Consider the following 20,507-nt stretch of genomic DNA (forward strand, 5'->3'; position numbering starts at 1 on the left):
TTTTCATTAAATGGTTTTACTGCTAATCCTGGGGAAACAGATGCACGCTGGGCTGGGGGTGACAAGTCACAAACATGAGGGAATGTGAAGGTCCCTGGATCATGGCTCCTTGAGGGTCTCCCTTTCATTCCTAAAGTAGGACCTCAGACCTCTTCTCCAGGCCCGGGAGGCCCCTTCCTCCCTGTCCAGTTGAGGCACAATGGGTGGAATTAGTGGACCCATGCAGTGTCCCCTAAGCTCAAACAGTCCATATATAATACAGAGGCCCTCTAGACAGTGATGCTTATCTCACAGGTACTTCCTTCAAGGCCAGGGGACGGTCACCCTAATGATATGAGCAAGTACTAAGCCTACCCAATTTCTCTTTCACCCCAAGGAGATGAAACTAAGATGGAGTCATCTGACTTTCTACCACAAGAAATTGGCCTGGAAAAATGTAAAGATTTTTACTCAGAGTCCCTTCTCTGACTTCTTGGAGATCCTGGCTTCAGAGGCAACAGAAAGCCATTCTCCAAAGTGGGAGAAGGGCTGGAGGTCAAGGGGGCAGCAGCAGATCCTAAAGATCTTTCTAGGCTAGGTGGGGACCCCTTGCTCGCCCTCTTCAGCTGGACTCTTTCCCGGCCTGCTCTCCCCGGTGTGTTCTCTGGTGCCGGATGAGATTGGAGCTGCGGGAGAAGTGCTTCCCGCACACGGTGCACCGGTAGGGCTTCTCGCCCCTGTGGGTCCGCTGGTGCGCCCCGAAGTTGGAGATGTCGCTGAAGGTCCGTCCACACTCGGCGCACTCGTAGGGCCGCTCGCCCGTGTGGGTGCGGTGGTGCACGCCGAAGCTGGAGCTGTTGCTGAAGCTCTTCCCGCACTCGCAGCATATGTAGGGCGCGGGTTCCAGGTGGGTCCGGTAATGCACGGCTAGCGCCGAGCTCTGGCCAAAGCTCTTGCCACAGAGGTCGCAGCGGAAGGGCCGCCGGCCCAGGTGGTCCTGCTGGTGTGTGGTGAGGTCCGCGTGCCGCCGGAAGCTCTGCTCGCAGTTGGGGCACTTGTAGTGCTTCTCCTCCAGGTGGATGCGCTCGTGTCGGATCCGGTTGGAGCTTCTGGAGAAGCTCTTACCACACTCGGAACACTGGTAAGGCTTCTCGCCCGTGTGGATGCGCTGGTGTGTCCTCAGGTTGGAGGTGTTGTTGAAGGTTTTGCCGCACTGGACACATACAAAGGGCTTCTCGTTCACCTCGGGCCTGCGATGAACAGAGAGGTCCTCTGGCTCTGCAGCAGAGACAGCGACTTCCTGCGTTGGCTCTTCTGGAAGAGGCCCTTGTGGCCCCTCTGACGGGCTTGCTTGCCCAGGCTCTTTTTCCCCATCCGGGATCTTGGAGTCATCCCCTCTCCATGGCTTATTACCCCGTTCCCCTTCCTCGGGCAGGTGCTGTTCTGGGCTCTGCTCCTTCTCACTGCCCATCTCTGAACCCTGAGAATGAACACAAATGGCCAACACCTTTATTCCATGGGTCAGGCCGGCCCCCAGGGAATCTTCTATCCTGGTTTGATTCTGTCCCAGTACACGATCCCTACAGAAAGAACCATTTCATTCCATTAACTGGAATACTTGGAAGAATGCCTTTACTAACTTTCAAGTGACAAACCTCCACAGATATGTAAAGTCACACATCACAGCAAAGAGAAGGCCCTCAGCTCTATCCACCCCCAAAAGATGTTATTTGTGAAATTTGCATAATGTCATTTATCTTACTACCACACTAAACCATGACAGTCTAGACTCTAATTCACCTGCAAGTACAGGAGCTTCCATTAGGGGGTGAGTTTGATTTTTCTGCCTAAATGTCTAAGTTAACTGAAATTCCCATTCTGTTTCATCTTTTCTGGAAAAATCTTCCTTACAAGTATCCCTCTATCTGCCTGCTTTCAAACTGAAAATAACAGAACCTCTAATTCCTGAGGCTCTCCTACTCACTTACAAGGCCCACCTCTGAATCCTCTTAAGTGTCCCGCCACCCTTCCCTTCCCCACACCTCACCATAGTCTACAAATAAAGGGTAACATCTAGGTCCTCCAAGATCTACTGCAGAGCCTGGAATGTGTCTGTTCTGATTGGGCAGTACCCACTTCCACTCACACACCCCACAGAGCAGTGCCTACACACACAATCTCACACCACACACACAGTCATACTCACCAAACACACTCAGTCACTCTTACAACACACGTGCATATCATGCAACCACACATACACAGCCACACATGTACCAATCACACACACCATACACAGCCCTCCGATACACAGAACCACATACATGGCTACACAACCACACACCATACACACACCCAGCTATCCTTTCATACCACACAGTCTCACAGGCACACACTTCCCCCTCTGCAATCCGCCCCCCCCACACACACACACAGTGCCCAGCACAGGTCCTATTTGTGCATACATCAGTAGATGCTTGCTAAGCTGCACAGACTCCTTTTGAGTTCCTACAGACAAGGACGGCAAATAAGGGGGAGAAAGTACTGATAAGAGGAGAGTGGTATTTCCTCTGAACCTTGAGGAAATAATGGCATTTCAAAAGGCAGAGTGGACTGGTGGAAATACTGTAGAGTGATACGAACAAAGGGATGAGGGAGGGAAGCCCAGGCTATGATGGGACACTGATGACAGTGAATGAAAGATTGGTAATTCTTCATCCTTTGTGGAAAACAACAACAGACAATAATGGAAGGGACACCAACTACATTTAGGGCTGGATCCCAATGGTGACATATATTGTCTTTACAACTCTGCAAATTACTCAACCACTCTGAGCCTCAACTCCTGTATCACTAAAATTGTGATACCAACTGACACAGCAAGACTGTTAGAGGAAATGCCTATCATATGCTCAGTGTAAAGTGTGGCATATACTAGTCATTCAGTACATGACAGTTGCGATTAACTGTTGAAGACACTATATGCTAGCCCTGTAAAGAAGGCATGAATGAAAAAGATTCCTTACATGATCTTGTTAGGAAAGGAAAAAATTCAATCAAAAAATGGTAGTGTATATAATCTAAAATGTGAAATATGGACAGTACATTAAACCTTTAAGGAGTGGGGTGAGGGGGTGGTCAGTAAACTTTTTCTGTAAAGGACCAGGGAGTATATATTTAATAAATATTTGCGGCCATAGGATCTCTGTTGCAACTACTCAACTCTGCCGTTGTATCATAAAAGCAGGCGTAGAAAATCTGTAAATGTTTGGGTGTGGCTGTATCCTAACAAAACTTTATTTCAAACAAAAGAAAGCAAACTATTATCTACCAATCTCTGTTAAGAGTGTTTTTTTGTGTGTTTTTTTTTTTTCAAGAATCTAGGTAAGTAATGTTAAAAAAAAAAAAAAAAGGCTGCTTCACTTTCAAAACTGCAAAAAAAAAAAAAAATCAGAATCTATTCCTTCTTAGTCACTGTCTTCTGACCATCCCTTTAAAAATTACAACCCCTCCAAAACAAAAAGTTAAAAATAAAAATTATAACCCCTTCCCCCACACTCAGTTCCCCCTTGCCCTATAGCACTTCTCACCTTCTAATGATCTGTTCTTTATGTCTATTATTTAGTATAGGCCTCCCCCTGCAAAGCATAAGTCCCATTAGGGCCAGGTTCTTTGCTTTATTCATTAATGTAAACCAAACTCCTAGAGCAGTGGCAGTCATACATAGTAGATCCTTAAAAAATATTTGCTTAAAAAATATTTGCTGAATAAACTGAATGAAGACCAGGCCTGTCTCCACAACCCATTTCATGCTTACTTGTGTCTATTATCACCCAGGATTCCTTAGCAATCTCTTAATTTCTGCCCACTTCCTCCTTTATGCACTCACAGAATCTTGTACTGGGTTTTACAGTGTTTTGCAATTATCTGTTTACGTGTCTGTTCCCACTATTAGTTTATAAGCAATGTGTGGGCAGGGACTGGTCATTTTGGTAATGTCTCCCTGGTGCTCCCAATTTTTTAAGTATGAGTGAATAGATATGATCTTAATTTACCTCCTACTCCTGCCCATCCCACCTAGGGCTCCAATATCTCTCTTTATGCAATGAGCTACAGGGCCTCCCCTCACTACCAATCCTACTATACTGAGAATCCACAATATACCAAGCTCTGACTCTTCCCAGAGCTGAATGCTGGGTTGAATAAGAAGATTTAAGACTATAGTCACCACCCTAAAAGACTTTACGGTACAGTGCAGTGTCATGGGCCACGAACTCAAGAAACTGTCATACAAGTGTAGAAGGTTTAGTTCCAGGTGAAGCAGGAAACCTGTAATTTGCCCAAGGGCACACAGTAAATGAGTGGCAGAACTAGGAGCCATGCCCATCGCTCCAAAGCCAGTGCTTTTAAGCGCTACACCAGTAATAAATACAGTCCCACGGGAGTTCTGATGACACAGGCATATCTCCCTGAAAAGTTCAGGGATAAGCAGCTTCATGAAAAAGGCAGTCTTTGAGTCAGGACTTGCAGGATGGGTGAGCAAGACTGGAACTGACAGAGATGGGGAACCTACCATCTTCTAAGAAGACAGTGCCAGGTAAAGAAGCATTTCCATATCACATTTCAGAGATGTGGGGAGAAAGGGACTCATGGGGCTTGTCTTCCCAAGAGGTTCAGAGGTACAGGGAGGACCACAGGTGGAAGGGACGGAGACGGTGGAAAAGGAGCCATATCTAACAAGAGCCAAGAAGATGGTGCTGGTGATTAGAGATGCTGAAGGCCAAGGGCCTGGGTTAGAGGGAAAGGACCAAGCTGGAAAGTGGTCTGAGGAGCCTTTAGGGTCAAGTCGAGACTTGGAGGGAGGAAGGAAAGAGGCGAGCTTGGAAATATCAGGGGAAATGTGTGAAAAAACTGTGAACTGCACAGGGGAGGTGGATAAGGGGTCGGAGGGAGGACCAAAAGAGTCAGAGGGTCGGAGGAGACGGGTCAAGGTGGGAACCCTACCCAAGAGGCTGGGTTGTGTGCATCCGGGTAAGTCTGAGGTTCGAGCGTTCTAGAGGAGCTAGGTTCAGAGCTGCCGGGCCGGCGCTGGGCCGGAGGGGTGGGAGAGGAGAAGCTGACCCCAAAGATATGGTCAGTGGCAGCGGGACTGGGTACTCAAAGGCCAACAGAAGGGCGGGAAGGCAGGGGCTTAGGGCCAGAGGCTGGCCGTGCAGGCCGGGGGAAGGGGTAAGGAGTTGGGACGAGGGACCACAGGGCCCCGTTTGCTCCCCAGTGGGTCCGCGGAACAAAGCCACAGCCCCAGCTGCCCGGTGAGAGGAAAGGGACTAAGCTGAGAGCTCCCCGCGAAGCCACCAGCGCCTCCCCACCGAGACCTTGGGGCCGACCCCAACCCACCTAGCTCCAGCGTCTCGCGGTCAGGAACAAGAGCCGCCTCTCTGAGCCAGGGGGAGGAGCCGGAACCGGAACCCGGAAAGGATCCGCCCTACCTCTTCAGGATTGGTTCCTGAGGATTCCCTTTCCTTTCTACTGGCTATACTGGCTGCCACAACGCAAGAATCCCTGGCGTGGCCTGCTGGGAGTTGTAGTCCTGTGGAAGATACCAGGTTCGGAGAAGAAATTTGAGAAGTTTAGGATTTAGTGGTGGAGACTGGATTCCCTCTAAGGTTGAGGGCTTCCTACTGCGCTCCGGCGTTTAAAGCCCAAAGTGCGGGGCCACCAGTGTGGGAGGTAGTAGACTATGTAGCGCTAACCTACATGATCTCCTACTGCTGCTACTGCAAAGTCGCTTCAGTCGTGTCCGACTCTGTGCGACCCCATAGACGGCAGCCCACCAGGCTCCGCTGTCCCTGGGATTCTCCAGGCAAGAATGCTGGAGTGGGTTGCCATTTCCTTCTCCAGTGCATGAAAGGGAAAAGTGAAAGTGAAGTCGCTCAGTCGTGTCCGACTCTTAGCGACCCCATGGACTGCAGCCTACCAGGCTCCTCTGTCCATGGGATTCTCCAGGCAAGAGTACTGGAGTGGGGTGCCATTGCCTTCTCCGACATGATCTCCTAGCGGTCACGAATTCAGAATTTCTTCTTCACTCTAAATTTGCCACCCTTGGCAGTCCTGTAGACATCCCCCGAATGCAGAATCCCGCGCCCATCTGGAGGTTTATAATTTAAAGTCAAAGGATTTGGGAACTGGAAGGGAGTCTATTTATAATGAAGTATAGTACTCTTGCCTGGGAAAACCCATGGACAGAGAAGCCTGGTAGGCTGCAGCCCATGGGGTCGCGAAGAGTCGGACACGACTGAGCGACTTCACTTTCACTTTTCCCTTTCATGCACTGGAGAAGGAAATGGCAACCCACTCCAGTGTTCTTGCCTGGAGAATCCCAGGGATAGGGGAGGCTGGTGGGCTGCCGTCTGTGGGGTCGCACAGAGTCGGACACTACTGAAGCGACTTAGCAGCAGCAGCAGCAGCAGCATAGTTGATTTACAATATTGTGTTAGTTTCAGGTGTATAGCATAGGGATAAGGGATAGTTGTTGTTTACAGATTATATTCCATTATAAGTTATTTCACGATATTGTGTGTAATTGCCTGTGCGATACAGTAAATACTTGTTGCTTATCTATTTTATGGATACTAGTTTATATCTGTTAATTCCATACTCCTAATTGATTCCTCCCCCTGAAAGGGAATTGAAAGATCAACGAATCCAATATCTTTGTTGGAGAAGCTAAACATTCCCTGGCCAAGGAACCACCTCCAGTTTCCCAAAGTCCCTGTACAGGGATTTTTCTGAGTGCTACTTAGTTAAACTTGACTTTTGTTCATCAATTCAGACACAACAAGACCACTATCCAGGATTAAGATTTTTTTTTCAGGTTTAATTTTTAAAAAATCTAATCAAATATGTAGGCTAAAATTCTACAAGCCTCTCACATCTTCAAGGTATTTCAATGCAAAGAGAAAAAAGAGTATTGTCTTCAGAGACAGATACACCAGATTTATAATCCCAGTTCTACCACCTTGCGTTATTTCCTTCCCCTATAAAATCCCTGGCTGAATTATTGTAAGAATTAAATGAGTTAACGTATGTAATACTTCTACCACCACAAATGTCAGTTCTCTTTCCTGTTGGTAAGTTTTCTTGGGTGCAGCCAGTGTGAACAATGTGAATCAATTTTAAGACTGGGATAGTCACAAAAGTATGTTTGAAACTAAATATGGATGAGTGAAATATAAATTCCCCACATACACTACGACTTTATAAATGGATGTAAATGAAATACTGAGAAGGCGGACTCAGAAATAAAACTGTGGCTTTATTTTTAACTGTGGTTAAACTCTCATGGGTGGAATCAAGGTTCTTCAAAAGCAGTCCTGTAATGTGCTTTTTGCTTATCAGCCCAAAGCCTTTCCCCACAACTTCTCATTCCCAATGAAAATACGAGCATGCCAAATGACAAATACCAAGCTTTTATTTAAGGACTGTACAAAAGCAAACAAAAAATTCCTCTCTGAATCTCAGAGGGGATTCAAAAGGATCAGTGTAACACACGGCCTCACCCACAGCTGCCTTTTCAAGTTCACACACAGCTGAGCTAATCTATATAAAGCCTTGCTTCCTATCTTCCTGATGGTGATCCTTAGGTTTTTCAAAATTAAGATTATGGCTACCACGTTTAAAGTTCCCATTCCTGGTTATCATCAAGTTAGCTTTGAAAACATTCTCTAGTGGCTCAATTGGTAAAGAATCTGCCTGCAGTGCAGGTGATCTAGGTTCCATCTCTGGGTTGGGAAGATTTCCTGGAGGAGGTTATGGCAACCCACTCCAGTATTCTTGCCTGGAGAATCCCCATAATCAGAGGAGTCTAGTAGGCTGCAGTCTATAGGGTTGCAAAGAGCCGGACACAACTGAGCGACTTAACAGGCACACATATTAGTTCCGCGTGTCACCAAACTATGTTGTAATAGCATCAAGGAAATAGAAAACAGTGACTTTCTTTTTTTAAATCCCTCTGGCCCTCTGCTCTATATTCCAGAAGAAAGAAGGAAGAGTATGTGATCCAAAAAAAGTTTACTTTTAAAAGTTGTCCTTGGGGTTTAGAGGCCTGAACTGAGAAAAAGAGAAAAGCGATTCTTGATGTGATAAATAAGTCAGAACTGGGCATCCTAACTTCATAACTACAAGCCTGAGTCCAGGATGAGGCAAGATGAAGTGCTTTTAAGAAGCCCTGTGAGTAGAGAGTCCCTATATCTCAGTGACACACATTCCACACCATCACCTAAACCTAATCTGATTGTTCATTTGGTTTTCAAGAATCCTTCCAGGGCAATGGAAACTTTAAGTTCCCAGAAGTTCTAAAACTGAGCCCTGGGAGAAAGGTGGTACACAAGAAACCACAAAGCGGTCTGGGTTGGGGGAAAGGAGAGGAGATGGTTCAGAATCACTGGACCAGGAGACTGAAATCCAAGGCACTGGACTAGAGAGTCTGAGAATCAGGTGATGAGGCCCATCCCTAAAAAGAAGGAACCTTGAGCCCCTGAAGGGCTGGGCCAAGGTCAGAGGACCAGGACAGGATCATATCTTTGAGTGGAATGAGCTCTGATGCTTGAGCAGGGAGCAAGAAAGGGTCCACCTGCAGGGCCACATCTCCATTAGCCTGGCCTTTTTCTTCTGTGTTGGGGACAGTTGATTCCTCTGGTTTCTGGAGTTCAGAACAGATAATTAGAGGTGCCGTGTTTTTCCCTCCATCGTGAAGGCAAGGTTCAAAGAAAGGGCGGAGGGGGCCGGAGAAACTGTGGGTGAAAGTAAAGATGTGGGACTGGTTGGTCACATTGTAGAAGGAGATGATTCCTGCTTCATAGTCCAGAAAAATCCCCACACACCTCGGGGGCTCTTTCAGGTGGAAAGAGGTCTGTGGGGATGTGAGGGCCTCATACTCATTCCCATGATTCTGTCGCAGGAGCCAGTGTCCATTGGCAGGCGAGGCAATGACCTTCCCCTTCCTGCTCACTGACTCACTACACACCCCCAGGGCCCATTTGGTCTTGTCTGCCACAGACACCTCCCAGTAGTGACAGCCAGCTATGAAATACTCGGAGCCCAGGACGCTGACAACAAAGTCAAATCGCTCGGGATTATCGGGCACAGGCTGCCTTGTGTCTCCAAGCTTCACACACTTGCGGTCCTCAGACAGGATGAGTTTGGGATGCGCTGTGTCTGGGTCCAGGGTCACAGTCACTGCAGAGAGTCACAGAGAGGTGAGGTTTTAGGAAGCTAAGTCTCCAGCCACCTCTGAGTAGCTGTGGAGGGAATAATCATCTCTAGGTCTGCAACCATGGTGCCCTCATCCCCATATGTCCTGGAACTAAAAAAAAAAAATAGTGTCCAGTCTCCTAGATCTGCTGGTAGTGGATTAAATAAAAGAGGAAAAAGTTTCTCATCTGTCTGTGAAGCTGCCTTAATCCTTAGGAAATAGTGCCTTTGTTTTTGCTGGTCCAAAGGACTCTCACATATGATCATCAACAAGCTTTGATGTTAGACCCAGTAGTTTGATAGCATATTGGAGCCCCAGCTCTGCCTTATGCTAGTTATGTGATGCTAGGCTTGTTATTCATCTCTAAACCTTCATCTGTAAAGAGGGAATAATAGCAGCACTGATGTCGGAGAGCTGCTGTGCAGATTTGATGAGCTAATGCACTAGATAATGCGTGTGTGATGCTCATTTTCTTAACTAAAATTATTGCTTATTGTCATCATCTTAAAATGTTAATGTAGAGAGATAGCTTCCTTAAAATTATGGATTATGAGGGTCACAATGAATCTCCTTCCTTCACCAAGTCGGAAAACAGGATCATTTTGGAGAGTTAAATCCACAAAATGCATACTCAATCAGGTAATGGGAATGAATCAGACTGGGAGAGTGAAAACGGTTTGTGAGTTCCCAGAATGTCAACCAAGGTGACTTGGTGTTTTCTCAAGGGGCCGACTCATGGATTCTATTGTTCCTGCCTAAACGAAGACCTTCTGAATGGAAGGGGGATGAGCATCTTGGAAAACATAGGAAGGTCAGCAAAGCAGTGAAAATAACAGGTGCATTCAAACAGCAGCAAATAATGTGATCTAGGGAAAAAATTGAAGAGATGTGCAAATCTATTCAAATAAAACTATGAGACCTTTTTGTAGTCTACATTGTTGGGGCTTCTGCCTAACTCACTCTCTTCTCTGAGAATCACCACTCACCAAGGAAATGGATCTTCAGAGAAAGAAGGATGTGGCAGATGTGTAGAAAGAGACAGGAGCACTGACTAGCTGTCCAATAGTGGAAAAGGAAGGACTGCTCAACCTGAAAGTACAGGAGAGACTACACAGGAAAAGATGAATAGATTTGATTACAGAAAAATAAAATACTAATGCTTCAAAAGAAATACAGCAAGAAAATTAACATGCAAATGAAAAACTCAGAAAAATACTGTATGAAAAATATGACCAAGGGTTAATACAGAAAAAAGTCCCCACAAATTGAAAAGTAGCCAGAATAGGACAGGAGCAGACAAATCACAGAGATAAAATACAAATAACCAATGGACTTAAGAAAAAGCTCAAAAGTCATAGAAGACCCTAAAGAAGAGTAAACCAAATATTTATCAGTGTTTTAAAAGAAATGAGACTTTCTGAATCTAAATGTGATCCTCCCAAAATAAAAGATTTTCAAAAAATTTGATTAGCAGATAAACAGATTAAACTTAAAATTTGTTAAAATTACAGTCTGCCTTCTAAAGGAACAGAGTCACGGGCTCTCAACTGTGGATCCGTCTGACTGGTGTACCTTACCAAAGTGCAGCCGGGCTCTTCTCCAGCCTGAAAGACAGAAAAAAGACATCGTTAAAGTGATGGAGAGATAAATGGAGACTTTCTGATGCTGGGTGGGGGGTGGGTAATGGTGGAAGGATGAGGGGTGGGGGATGCTGGACGGGAAAAGTGCATCTTACCTGAGTTTGCTGCAGCTCTTTTTAACTCTACAAAAGAAGAAACATGGAGAATGAGTTTTCATTGGAAACAGAATCAACAGGAGAGAGGATGTTATGGAAGTTATAAGACCAGGGGTACTTACTCAGTTCTCTTCGGAGTTTCTCTAGAGAATAAAAACAATTTGACCAATCAGAATGAGGGCTTCTACATGCCTTTGATGCTCCAGTCCCATCCCAACCACACTCCCAGAGCAGATCCCTCCCCCATGACAGTGTTTCAACAGCAATGACTCCCAGCCTGGGTCCCCAGAGATAATGCAGAGGGTAAACAAGCTCCTATGGGAGCCAAAATGACCTGCAGACTGAACGTACAACACATCTCACATAAATGTATGCAATGTTGTGGGAGAAAAATAAAATATAGATTTATTTAAAACTGTTATTGCATTTCCATTAGATTTTCTAATGCATATTTTCTCAGTGTGAAATCATATAGATATGTCACGTGTTTGAGGATTTGGGGTAGTTGTTGTTATAACGAGGTTCTCATACATGAAAGGGTAGAGAAGCTGCTGCTGCTGCTGCTAAGTCGCTTCAGTCGTGTCTGACTCTGTGCGACCCCATAGACGGCAGCCCACCAGGCTCCCCCGTCCCTGGGATTCTCCAGGCAAGAACACTGGAGTGGGTTGCACTGCTCCATATATTCAGTTGAATGAGGATCCATCTACCTTGGATTCCACCTAAGCGAATGTCATGCCTGAGTGATAGAAGTGTCTCCCTGATGACTTCACCTGTAAGAGGTACCTCTCTTCTTGCTAAAACATGTCCCTTTTAGAGACCAGATAACAATTGTGCAGGAAACAGGAGCAGGGAATAGTTGAGAAAAAAAAAGAGGCCTTTATGAAGCCAAAAAATTCCCAACCCATATGCTTTAAGTACCCTTGCCCCCTCTCTTCTGCCCCAGGAGGTGAATCTGGGACTCTCATCCTAAAACAAAGATGTCTGCAGAAGGTTTGGAGCACAGATGAGAAGCAGAACTTACTGAGGGCTTTATGGAGTCGTCCTAGAAAACAGAGAAAGAAGCACAAGTGAGCAGGAGGGCTCATCACGCACCCCCTCCAACCCCTGGTGGAAAGGATGATGATGATCCCATCAGCCCCCAATCCAGTCACATCTCCCTGAGGGCAGATGGGGAAATTCACTGGTGCCAGTGCCACTTTCTGGATGACCTGGACTACCCTGACTCTAGTTCCTCTTCCCTCCCCTTTGTCTGTCTGGTTTCTTTTCCTCTGTCCGTATGAATTTTTCCATATGTGTGTAACCAGTGTCCATGAGTGTATGTCTTGCTGCCCTTTTGTAACTGTTGGGTTTCCCTGGTGGCTCAGATGGTAAAAAATCTGCCTGGAATACAGGAGACCTGGGTTCGATCTGTGGGTCAGGAAGATCCCCTGGAGAAGGAAATGGCAACCCACTCCAGTATTCTTTCCTGGAGGATTCCTTGGACAGATGAGCCTGGTGGGCCAGAGTCCGTGGAGTTACAAAGAGTCAGACATGACTGAACATGCACCACTCTATGCTATGCCATGATATCTATGGTGTAAAACTAGCTGAAGACCCACTGTTCACTTACTGACATGTTCTATTATTCTCTACAGTAGCCCTCCCTGAAGAACTGTGGAGAAACAAATTTGGAGACTCCAGGAGGTCTGGGACATGTGCATATGCTTCTGTGCTTTGGGGGAGTACCTTCAGCTTCTCTGGAAGGGTCCTCCACCCACGTTTCCCCTCAGCACTGGCCCCACCACAGAGTTGAAGTTATCCATCTGAGTTTACTGTCAGGACCTGTGCTAAGGGCTGGGCATGCATTAGGTGCTGGGCATTGGGGCAGTGAAGCTGAATATGATACAGCCTCCCAGTAAGACATTGTTTTACCATTCCCACTACCAACAGCCTCCATTTATTGTGTCCTGTTCTTATGATGTAGGTCCTGAATCCTCTCAACAATGTGAGGTGCATATAATGATTATTCCCATTTTACAGAGTGGTGGCCTGCTCAGAGGGACATGAAAATTTGTCCAGATTATCCAACTAGTAAGTGGCCAAGGAGGCAGGATTCACGTGCAAGTCTGTCTGACTCCTAGATGGAGGTTTCATACTACCCCATACTGTCCCTTCCCTTCTAGGACAGGATGGTCATTGCATCCTTGAGGCTGCATCCCACGCTTTAACCAGCCTGGAGGAGATGAGAGGGGGGAAGGGAGGAGATGCCGAAATCATTGCATGTGGAGCCATTTCTGAGCTAGAAGACAATGATTTGTCTTCCCAGATAGACTTTCTTTTTTTTTTTTTTTTAATAAATTTATTTATTTTAGTTGGGGGCTAATTACTTTACAATATTGTAGTGGTTTTTCAAGGGGCAGAGTCCCACCTGCTTTTTGAATCCAGGGTTCTATCTTTTACCCTCAGTGGCCCAGAGCAAGCATTTAATTAATGAGGACAAAATGGTAATATGAGAAAGGTTTCAGGAATTGTAACAGGAGGGTTTTTTTTTAAGTCGTCTTTGTTAATACTGAAAACAATCAGGTGAGAGGATTTATTATCACAATTTTACAGATGAGGAAACCAAACCTCAGAGTAGTAAAGTAACTTAACCCAGGCCTGTAAGTGGCAGATCTGAACCAGCAGCTGCTGAATCCAGCACCTATGATCCTCCCACTGTATCACACCACCTCTGTCAATGCAAAGTTTGTATGGATCCTTGAGATTCTCATACGTCCTGTAATACCTTTTTTTTAAAAAAAAAAAATTGGGACCTGTACCACAGAGCCTGAAGGATCTTAGTTCCCCAACCAAGGATCAAATCTGTGCCCCCTGCATTGGAAGTGCAGATTCTTAACCACTGGACCACGAGGGAAGTCCCCCGTAATACCATTTTAATATATTTTTACATAGTATATAGATCTTCTTTTTAGGTGATTGGTGGAAAAGCCAATGAATGGACCAATGAATTCTGACCACAGGTGTCCCCTCACCCATAGCTTCCAACCCTTGATACTGTAAAGCAAAGTCCAATAATACTAACAGAGGAGATATGTATGGGGAGTGTGTGCGTGTGTATACACATACACACAGTATATTGTACGTTTAACAAGTGACTGTCAGCATTTATGTAGAAAGAGAAAAAATATGCTATCTGTTCCCTACCCTTTATGCTATACATATAATTACCTTTTTCTTTTGCATGGTCTGAGAGAAGATTTTCTAGAGGAAGGAAAGTAAAAGAAAATGAGATTCTGTGCCATTTTCTTGAGGATCCCTGCCTCTAACTGAGTTTATGGGCTCTTGAACATATCCTCCTTTATCTCCACCTCCTCCTCCCTGATCCAGGCCCTCATCACCTCTCATCAGGATGCCAGAAAGAGTGGCCCAAATTGCCCTCAGATTCTGTCTCCTCCCTCTGGTCTCCTCTCAACACAGCAGCCAAAGAGAGCTTTCTGGAAGCATAGTTCTGGTCGGGATATCCCATTCACAGCTTCACCACTGCTCCAAGGAGAAAGACGAAGACCTTCATGTGATCCCCAAGGCCTCACATGCTGGTCCCTGCCTCACTCTGCAGCATCATCTGCTGCCGCCTTTCCCCCCATTTCAGGCACCATGTCTCTTTCTCAAGCTCTTCTGCTGTGGGTGGTTTTCTGTCCTCTCTTCCCCCATGTCAGTCCATCCTCCAGGTCAAACATCGCTTCCTTTGGAAAGTCCTCTTCTATCCCTGAAGTCTGGTTAGTTTCACCCAGTCACCATCTCTCCAGCCTTCAGAACTTCCATCTGTGGCATTTGTCTCCCTATTAAATTCATGTGTACTCCCTGACTGGATCAAAGCTTCCAAGAAGGCAAAGATTGTGTCCACTTCCACTCACCATTATGTCACAAGCATCTGGTATAGTCTGAACCACTTAGTAGAGAATTATCAATTATTTGTTGAATGAATAAACATGTGCCCTATGTTAGACCTACACGACTCGCCCAGAATCAGATCAAGCCATGAGTTCACAGACAAAATCGCCAAACACATTGGAAGGCAAGATATTACAAGGAAGAGTCATCAGAAAGTGGAAATGATGGGTGCCAATCTCCCACCCCACTACTGTCACCACCAAGGACAGCAGATGCTGGGATCTGCAGGTCCAGAATTTAGATTGGTGGGTCCTGGGGACACAAAAATGAACAAAACAGAGAAACATCCCAGGACACTTACCCACCTCCATCGCGTGTTCATAGAGAAGCCTCTCTGGAAGGGAGAGAGAGAGATGTCAGCTGAAGGAAGGGTCTTTTCTTTTCTTTTTTTTTTTTTAAGGAAGGCCCTTTTCTAACAAGCAGAGCTGTCCACAGGCGGCCCGAGCAGGATTTTGCTCCCTGTCACTATGAGTGTGTGACCATTAGAAAGGATTGCTGCTGCTGCTGCTAAGTCGCTTCAGTCGTGTCCGACTCTGTGCGACCCCATAGAAGGCAGCCCACCAGGCTCCGCCGTCCCTGGGATTCTCCAGGCAAGAATACTGGAGTGGGTTGCCATTTCCTTCTCCAGTGCATGAAAGGGAAAAGTGAAAGTGAAGTCGCTCAGTTGTGTCCGACTCTTAGCGACCCCCTGGACTGTAGCCTACCAGGCTCCTCCATCCATGGGATTTTCCAGGCAAGAGTACTGGAGTGGGGTGCCATTGCCTTCTCCGTTAGAAAGGATTAGAGGGTCTTCAAACCATCAGATGCAGAAAGGAGTGTTGGATTATGTGATTTTCAAGATCCTTTGCAACCCTTAGAGCCATGAAATGCAACCCTATTAAGGGTTTCATCCAGTGGATACAACTGGAGTTCTTAATTAATTAGAAGATTGGCATGATGTGTTACATGCTAATTTCTCTAAAGATGAGAATTCATAGCCCTGCTCAGGAGCTTCCTATTGATCCTCTCTGCAATGTGGACTCCGAGAGCATGGCTTTACCAGTTTTCTCCAAGACAACCTATGGATAACTGTTAGGTCTGTGTCAGCATCCTCCTTGCCTTTCCCTAGAGAATCTGCAGTACTATTTCCTGCCAGTCTGGGCTCCCTTACCACTCAGTTACCTTTTGACCTTCTTTGCTTCCAAATGATGTAAACGCCAACCATGATGAAAATCCCCAGGACAGGTAGGATCACAGCCAGAGCCACCTCTGATGGCGAGAAGCTCCCTGGAGATTCGGCTGAAACAGAAACCACCTGTGACCACCCACTGCGAGCTTCTTCCCCAAGGGTCCCACTTTGAATGGCAGGTGTCTCAGGCACATCCCAACAGCCTTTGTCACCTCAAGAGACACCTTAAGCCAAGATGGTGAGGGTCTCTGCTTCTCTCAGCAACTCAAAGCCCAGGTGACCGAGGGATGACTTTAAAGTGAGATGTTTCTCTCTCAGGATTGGTTTCAATGACCCTACCTGAAGACAATGAGTCAAACTCAGCAATTTGGACTTCCCTGGTGGTCCAGTGGTTAAGAACCCTCCTGCCAATGCAGAGGACACAGGTTCGATCCCTGTTCCAGGAAGATTCCACAGGCCATAGGATAACTAAGCACGTGTACCACAACTACTGAGCCAATACGCAGAAGCTACTGAAGCCCGCATACCCTAGAGCCTGTGCTCTGCAGCAAGAGAAGCCACCACAATGAAAAGCCCGAGCACCACAACTAGAGAGCAGCTTCTGTCACTGCAACTAGAGAACGCTGATGGGCAGCAACGAAGACCCAGCACAGCCAATAATAAACAAAGTAAATTTTAAAAAACTCAGCATCTAGGGACTTCCCTGGTGGTCCACTGGATAAGACCCTGTGCTTCCAATGCAAGGGGCATGGGTTCAATTCCTCATTTGGGAGCTAAGGTCCCACATGTTGTGCAACATGGTCAAATAAATTAAATTAAATTTAAAAAGAATAAAAGGTGTAAGACAAGACAAAAAAACCCCAAACTCAGCACCTAAACCACAATCTCACCCTACCCTATATGGAAAAACTACCCAGAGACTTTGGAGAACTGGAGGTGCGCCCTCAGGAATCCCCTGTCATCTTGTGAGCACCCACCTGCTTCCACTTCAAATCCTCACTCTGGGATAGAACAGCAGTCGGTGAACTCTTTGCCCTGAGCCCTACTGGCCAGGGCAAACCAATTTCTATAGAGCTACAGCAGCAAGCCGAATGTCTAGGCAGGAGAGAAAGGAGAAAGGAGAGACAACGCGGAGAAGGAAATAACAGCAGAAGAGGCTCTGACAAGCGGCGAAGAGCATAAGCTGGATGCGAGTCTTTCGCTCAGCAATGTGTGACCACAGGCCAGAGACTGAGGCTCACCAAGCCTGGCCTGCCAACTCTATTTCACTGGGTTCCTGGGAGATTTAATGAGATCAGGCACTTAGCTCTTAGTGAGAGACAGTGGCAGTAGTAAGAGAAGGGGTGGGGGACAGAGAAAAAAGACAAGAGATTGGCAGAGGTCCATGACTCCTCCCTATCTGGGACCCAAGACCACAGTCTTTCTTGGCTCTAAAACCACTCTGCTCCGCCACAGGGCTCCATGTTTCAAGAGTCTTTAAAAGAGCCCTACCCTTTTGACCCATTAATTCTACTTCCAGAAACACATTCTAAGAAAACAATCAGAATCACTTCCCAAAATATGCGGTAAGATGTGCATCGCACCATTTATTATAATATAAGGAAAAAATGGAAACCCTCCAGATGTCTAGAAATAGAGATTTGAATAACTTTGTTATGCTATAACCACACAATGAAATACTATGCAGCCCTTAAAAATCATGCTGCAGAGAATGACTTAAGGACATGGGTGAAGATGGTGAGTTCATCACATTGTAAGTGGAGGGGAAAAAATAAACCTGAGCAGAAGAGTACACACACATAAACACATGAACACGCAGAGATACAAACGTACAAGAAAGTCTTCAAAGAAATCCCCGCACTATACATATATATACACACACACATATATATGTGTATATATATATGTATAGACATATATAGTGTGTATATATATAGAGAGAGACATATATAGTGTATATATATGCAGTGTATATATAGAGAGATATATAGTGTATATATATAGTATATACATATATAATGTATAGACATATATAGTGTATAGACATATATATAGTGTATAGACATATATATAGTGTATAGACATATATATATAGTGTATAGACATATATACATAGTGTATAGACATATATACATAGTGTATAGACATATATATATGTCTATATATATGCTGCTGCTGCTAAGTCTCTTCAGTCGTGTCTGACTCTGTGTGACCCCATAGACGGCAGCCCACCAGGCTCCCCCATCCCTGGGATTCTCCAGGCAAGAACACTGGAGTGGGTTGCCATTTCCTTCTCCAATGCATAAAAGTGAAAAGTGAAAGTGAAGTCGCTCAGTCGTGTCTGACTCTTCGCGACCCCATGGACTGCAGCCTACCAGGCTTCTCCATCCATGGGATTTTCCAGGCAAGAGTACTGGAGTGGGTTGCCATTGCCTTCTCCGCATCTATATATATAGACCTATATAAAACTGAATCACTTTGCTATACATCTGAAACTAACACAACATTGTAAATTAACTATATTTCAATTTTTTTAATGGTTAAAAAAAAGAAATGCCCTCAAATGTTAGCAGTTGTTCTTTCCATTTTATGAGGTTCTAGGCCATTTAGGGGTTTCTTTAAAATGTTCTGTATTTTTTCAAATTGTCCACAGTAAACATTTGTTATTGATAGAATTTTAAAAATCCAAAATTGCTTTCTTAAGTTTCAACTAGCATAGGAGTTTTCTCTAGAACCACCAGGGACTTCAAGCTTTATTCCTACCCTGCGTTTACCTCCTACGACCATGGCTATGGTCTTCTCTTGGCCGAGGGCCATGCTGCAGATGGTGCAATACACATTCCCCACAGTGCTGTCCCTGACTCTGTTGGACACCTTTGCCCAATGTCCCAGGCATGGAAAGAGGTTCGGAAACTCTTACCTGACACGTGCAAAGGCAGCTGGAGGAAGACCAGTGTGATGAAGCATCTGGAGAGCCAGGAGCCTGAGGAACTTGGCATCTTCATCCAAACTAGGAGGACAGACACAGGGAGACATAAAAAAGGAGTCAGAGAGCTTGATGTGAGAAAGGGTACCACCCAGCAGGTGGAAATGGAGGTTGCATAGGGTACGCTCTGGTGTCACAGAAACTGGCTGTCTAATCCCAGCTCTGCTGTTTAGCTCCATGTAAGCTGAGTCTCTGGGAGTCAGTTTCTCCATCTTTGAAATGGGTATACTTACCATGCTTCCTGGCAAGATTATTATGAAGACTGAAGGAGGCTAGGAACACAGAGGCTGGCATCATGGTTAAGCCTATAAATGCCTTTAGTGGGGACAGAAGGGTGAGACACCAACTATGGTTTAGACGGCACAGGGAGGAGTCTGGAAGAATGAGAACTTATACCCAGAACTAGCCAGATAAACGTGGTAAGGACTGACTGTTTTTTGCATTTGGTGTCCCAGGTCAGGCTTGGAAAGTGCCTGTTGCAAGCCAATCGTGGGCCCATGATGTAGCCTGAAGCACTTCCCTGACAGCTTTTCAAGTCTGACTGTTGAAAAACAAGAAACCAAGGCTGTGAGGTCTCTTCATTTCATCATGAAGGCACTTATTCTACAAGTACAGGGTCTGGAGTTAGAAAGACTCGAGTCATAGCTCCACCCATGTACTAGTGCTGTGTCCCTGGGAAAGTTGTCTTTTTTTTTTTTTTTTTCTGATAGTGCTGTGCTGCCATGGGGAATTTCTTCGTTCCCTAACCAGGAATCGAACCCATGCCCCCTGCAGTGTAAGCACTGAGTCTTAACCACTGGACCACCAGGGAAGTCCTGGGCCTTCAGTTCTTAATGTATAAAGGGGGGACCTTCTTCACTTGCCAATGTGAGGGTTCAAGGAAATGATGCATGTAGAGCACCTGCCACCAATACTTGTTGTTATTATTACTAAACTAAAAGAGACCAATCATCTCTGGGAGGTGTGGGTGACCATCTGCACTTGCTGTTGTCTGAAATTCCTTGTTGTTGTTGTTCAGTTGCTAAGTCATGTCCAACTCTTTGCGACCCCATGGACTGTAGCATTCCAGGCTTCCCTGTCCTTCACTATCTCCCAGAGTTTGCTCAGACTCATGTTCACTGAGTCAGTGATACCATCCAACTATCTCGTCCTCTATCTCCCCCTTCTCCTCCTGCCCCCAGTCTTTCTCAGCATCAGGGTCTTTTCCAATGAGTTGGCTCTTTGCATCAGGTGGCCAAAATATTGGAGCTTCAGCTTCAGCATCCATCCTTCCAGAGAATATTCAGGGTTGATTTCCTTTAGGATTGACTGGTTTGATCTCTTTGCTGTCCAAGGGACTCTCAAGCATCTTCTCCAGCACCGCAGTTCGAAAGCATCAATTCTTCAGTGCTCAGTCTTCTTTATGATCCAACTCTCATATCTGTACATGACTACTGAAAAAACCATAGCTTTGACT

At 45.7% G+C, this 20,507-nt stretch overlaps 2 protein-coding genes across 4 annotated transcripts in view; both read right to left on the reverse strand.

The window, feature by feature from the left end:
• ZNF691 (zinc finger protein 691) lies at nt 1–10,988 on the reverse strand. 3 transcript variants are annotated; one of them, XM_081492251.1, is made up of 3 exons: nt 10,968–10,988; nt 10,810–10,836; nt 1–1,459 (listed from the first exon to the last, which is right to left on the reverse strand). In XM_081492251.1, exon 3 carries the CDS (start codon nt 1,448–1,450, stop codon nt 602–604), a length of 849 nt encoding a protein of 282 aa, XP_081348377.1. In that variant the 5' UTR covers nt 1,451–1,459; nt 10,810–10,836; nt 10,968–10,988; the 3' UTR covers nt 1–601. The 3 variants fall into 3 exon arrangements, with proteins under 3 accessions (XP_081348377.1, XP_081348376.1, XP_081348375.1); XM_081492250.1 differs by lacking the exons at nt 10,810–10,836; nt 10,968–10,988 and adding an exon at nt 5,377–5,419; XM_081492249.1 differs by lacking the exons at nt 10,810–10,836; nt 10,968–10,988 and adding an exon at nt 5,377–5,419 and having other exon boundaries at nt 1–1,559.
• Nucleotides 7,433–20,507, reverse strand: part of ERMAP (erythroblast membrane associated protein (Scianna blood group)) — a 27,199-nt gene continuing 14,124 nt past the window's right edge. Inside the window, exons 2-9 of the mRNA XM_081492248.1 lie at nt 18,986–19,075; nt 16,059–16,175; nt 15,199–15,231; nt 14,175–14,207; nt 11,989–12,009; nt 11,090–11,110; nt 10,950–10,994; nt 7,433–9,216 (exon numbers count right to left, since the gene is read on the reverse strand). Of these exons, the coding sequence (XP_081348374.1) occupies nt 8,492–9,216; nt 10,950–10,994; nt 11,090–11,110; nt 11,989–12,009; nt 14,175–14,207; nt 15,199–15,231; nt 16,059–16,175; nt 18,986–19,075 (1,085 nt within the window). The 3' untranslated portion in view covers nt 7,433–8,491. The remainder of the gene's footprint in view (nt 9,217–10,949; nt 10,995–11,089; nt 11,111–11,988; nt 12,010–14,174; nt 14,208–15,198; nt 15,232–16,058; nt 16,176–18,985; nt 19,076–20,507) is intronic.

Source organism: Giraffa tippelskirchi, chromosome 5, assembly GCF_054371585.1.
Source record: "Giraffa tippelskirchi isolate mGirTip1 chromosome 5, T2T-mGirTip1v1.2.pri, whole genome shotgun sequence".
NCBI lineage: Eukaryota > Metazoa > Chordata > Mammalia > Artiodactyla > Giraffidae > Giraffa > Giraffa tippelskirchi.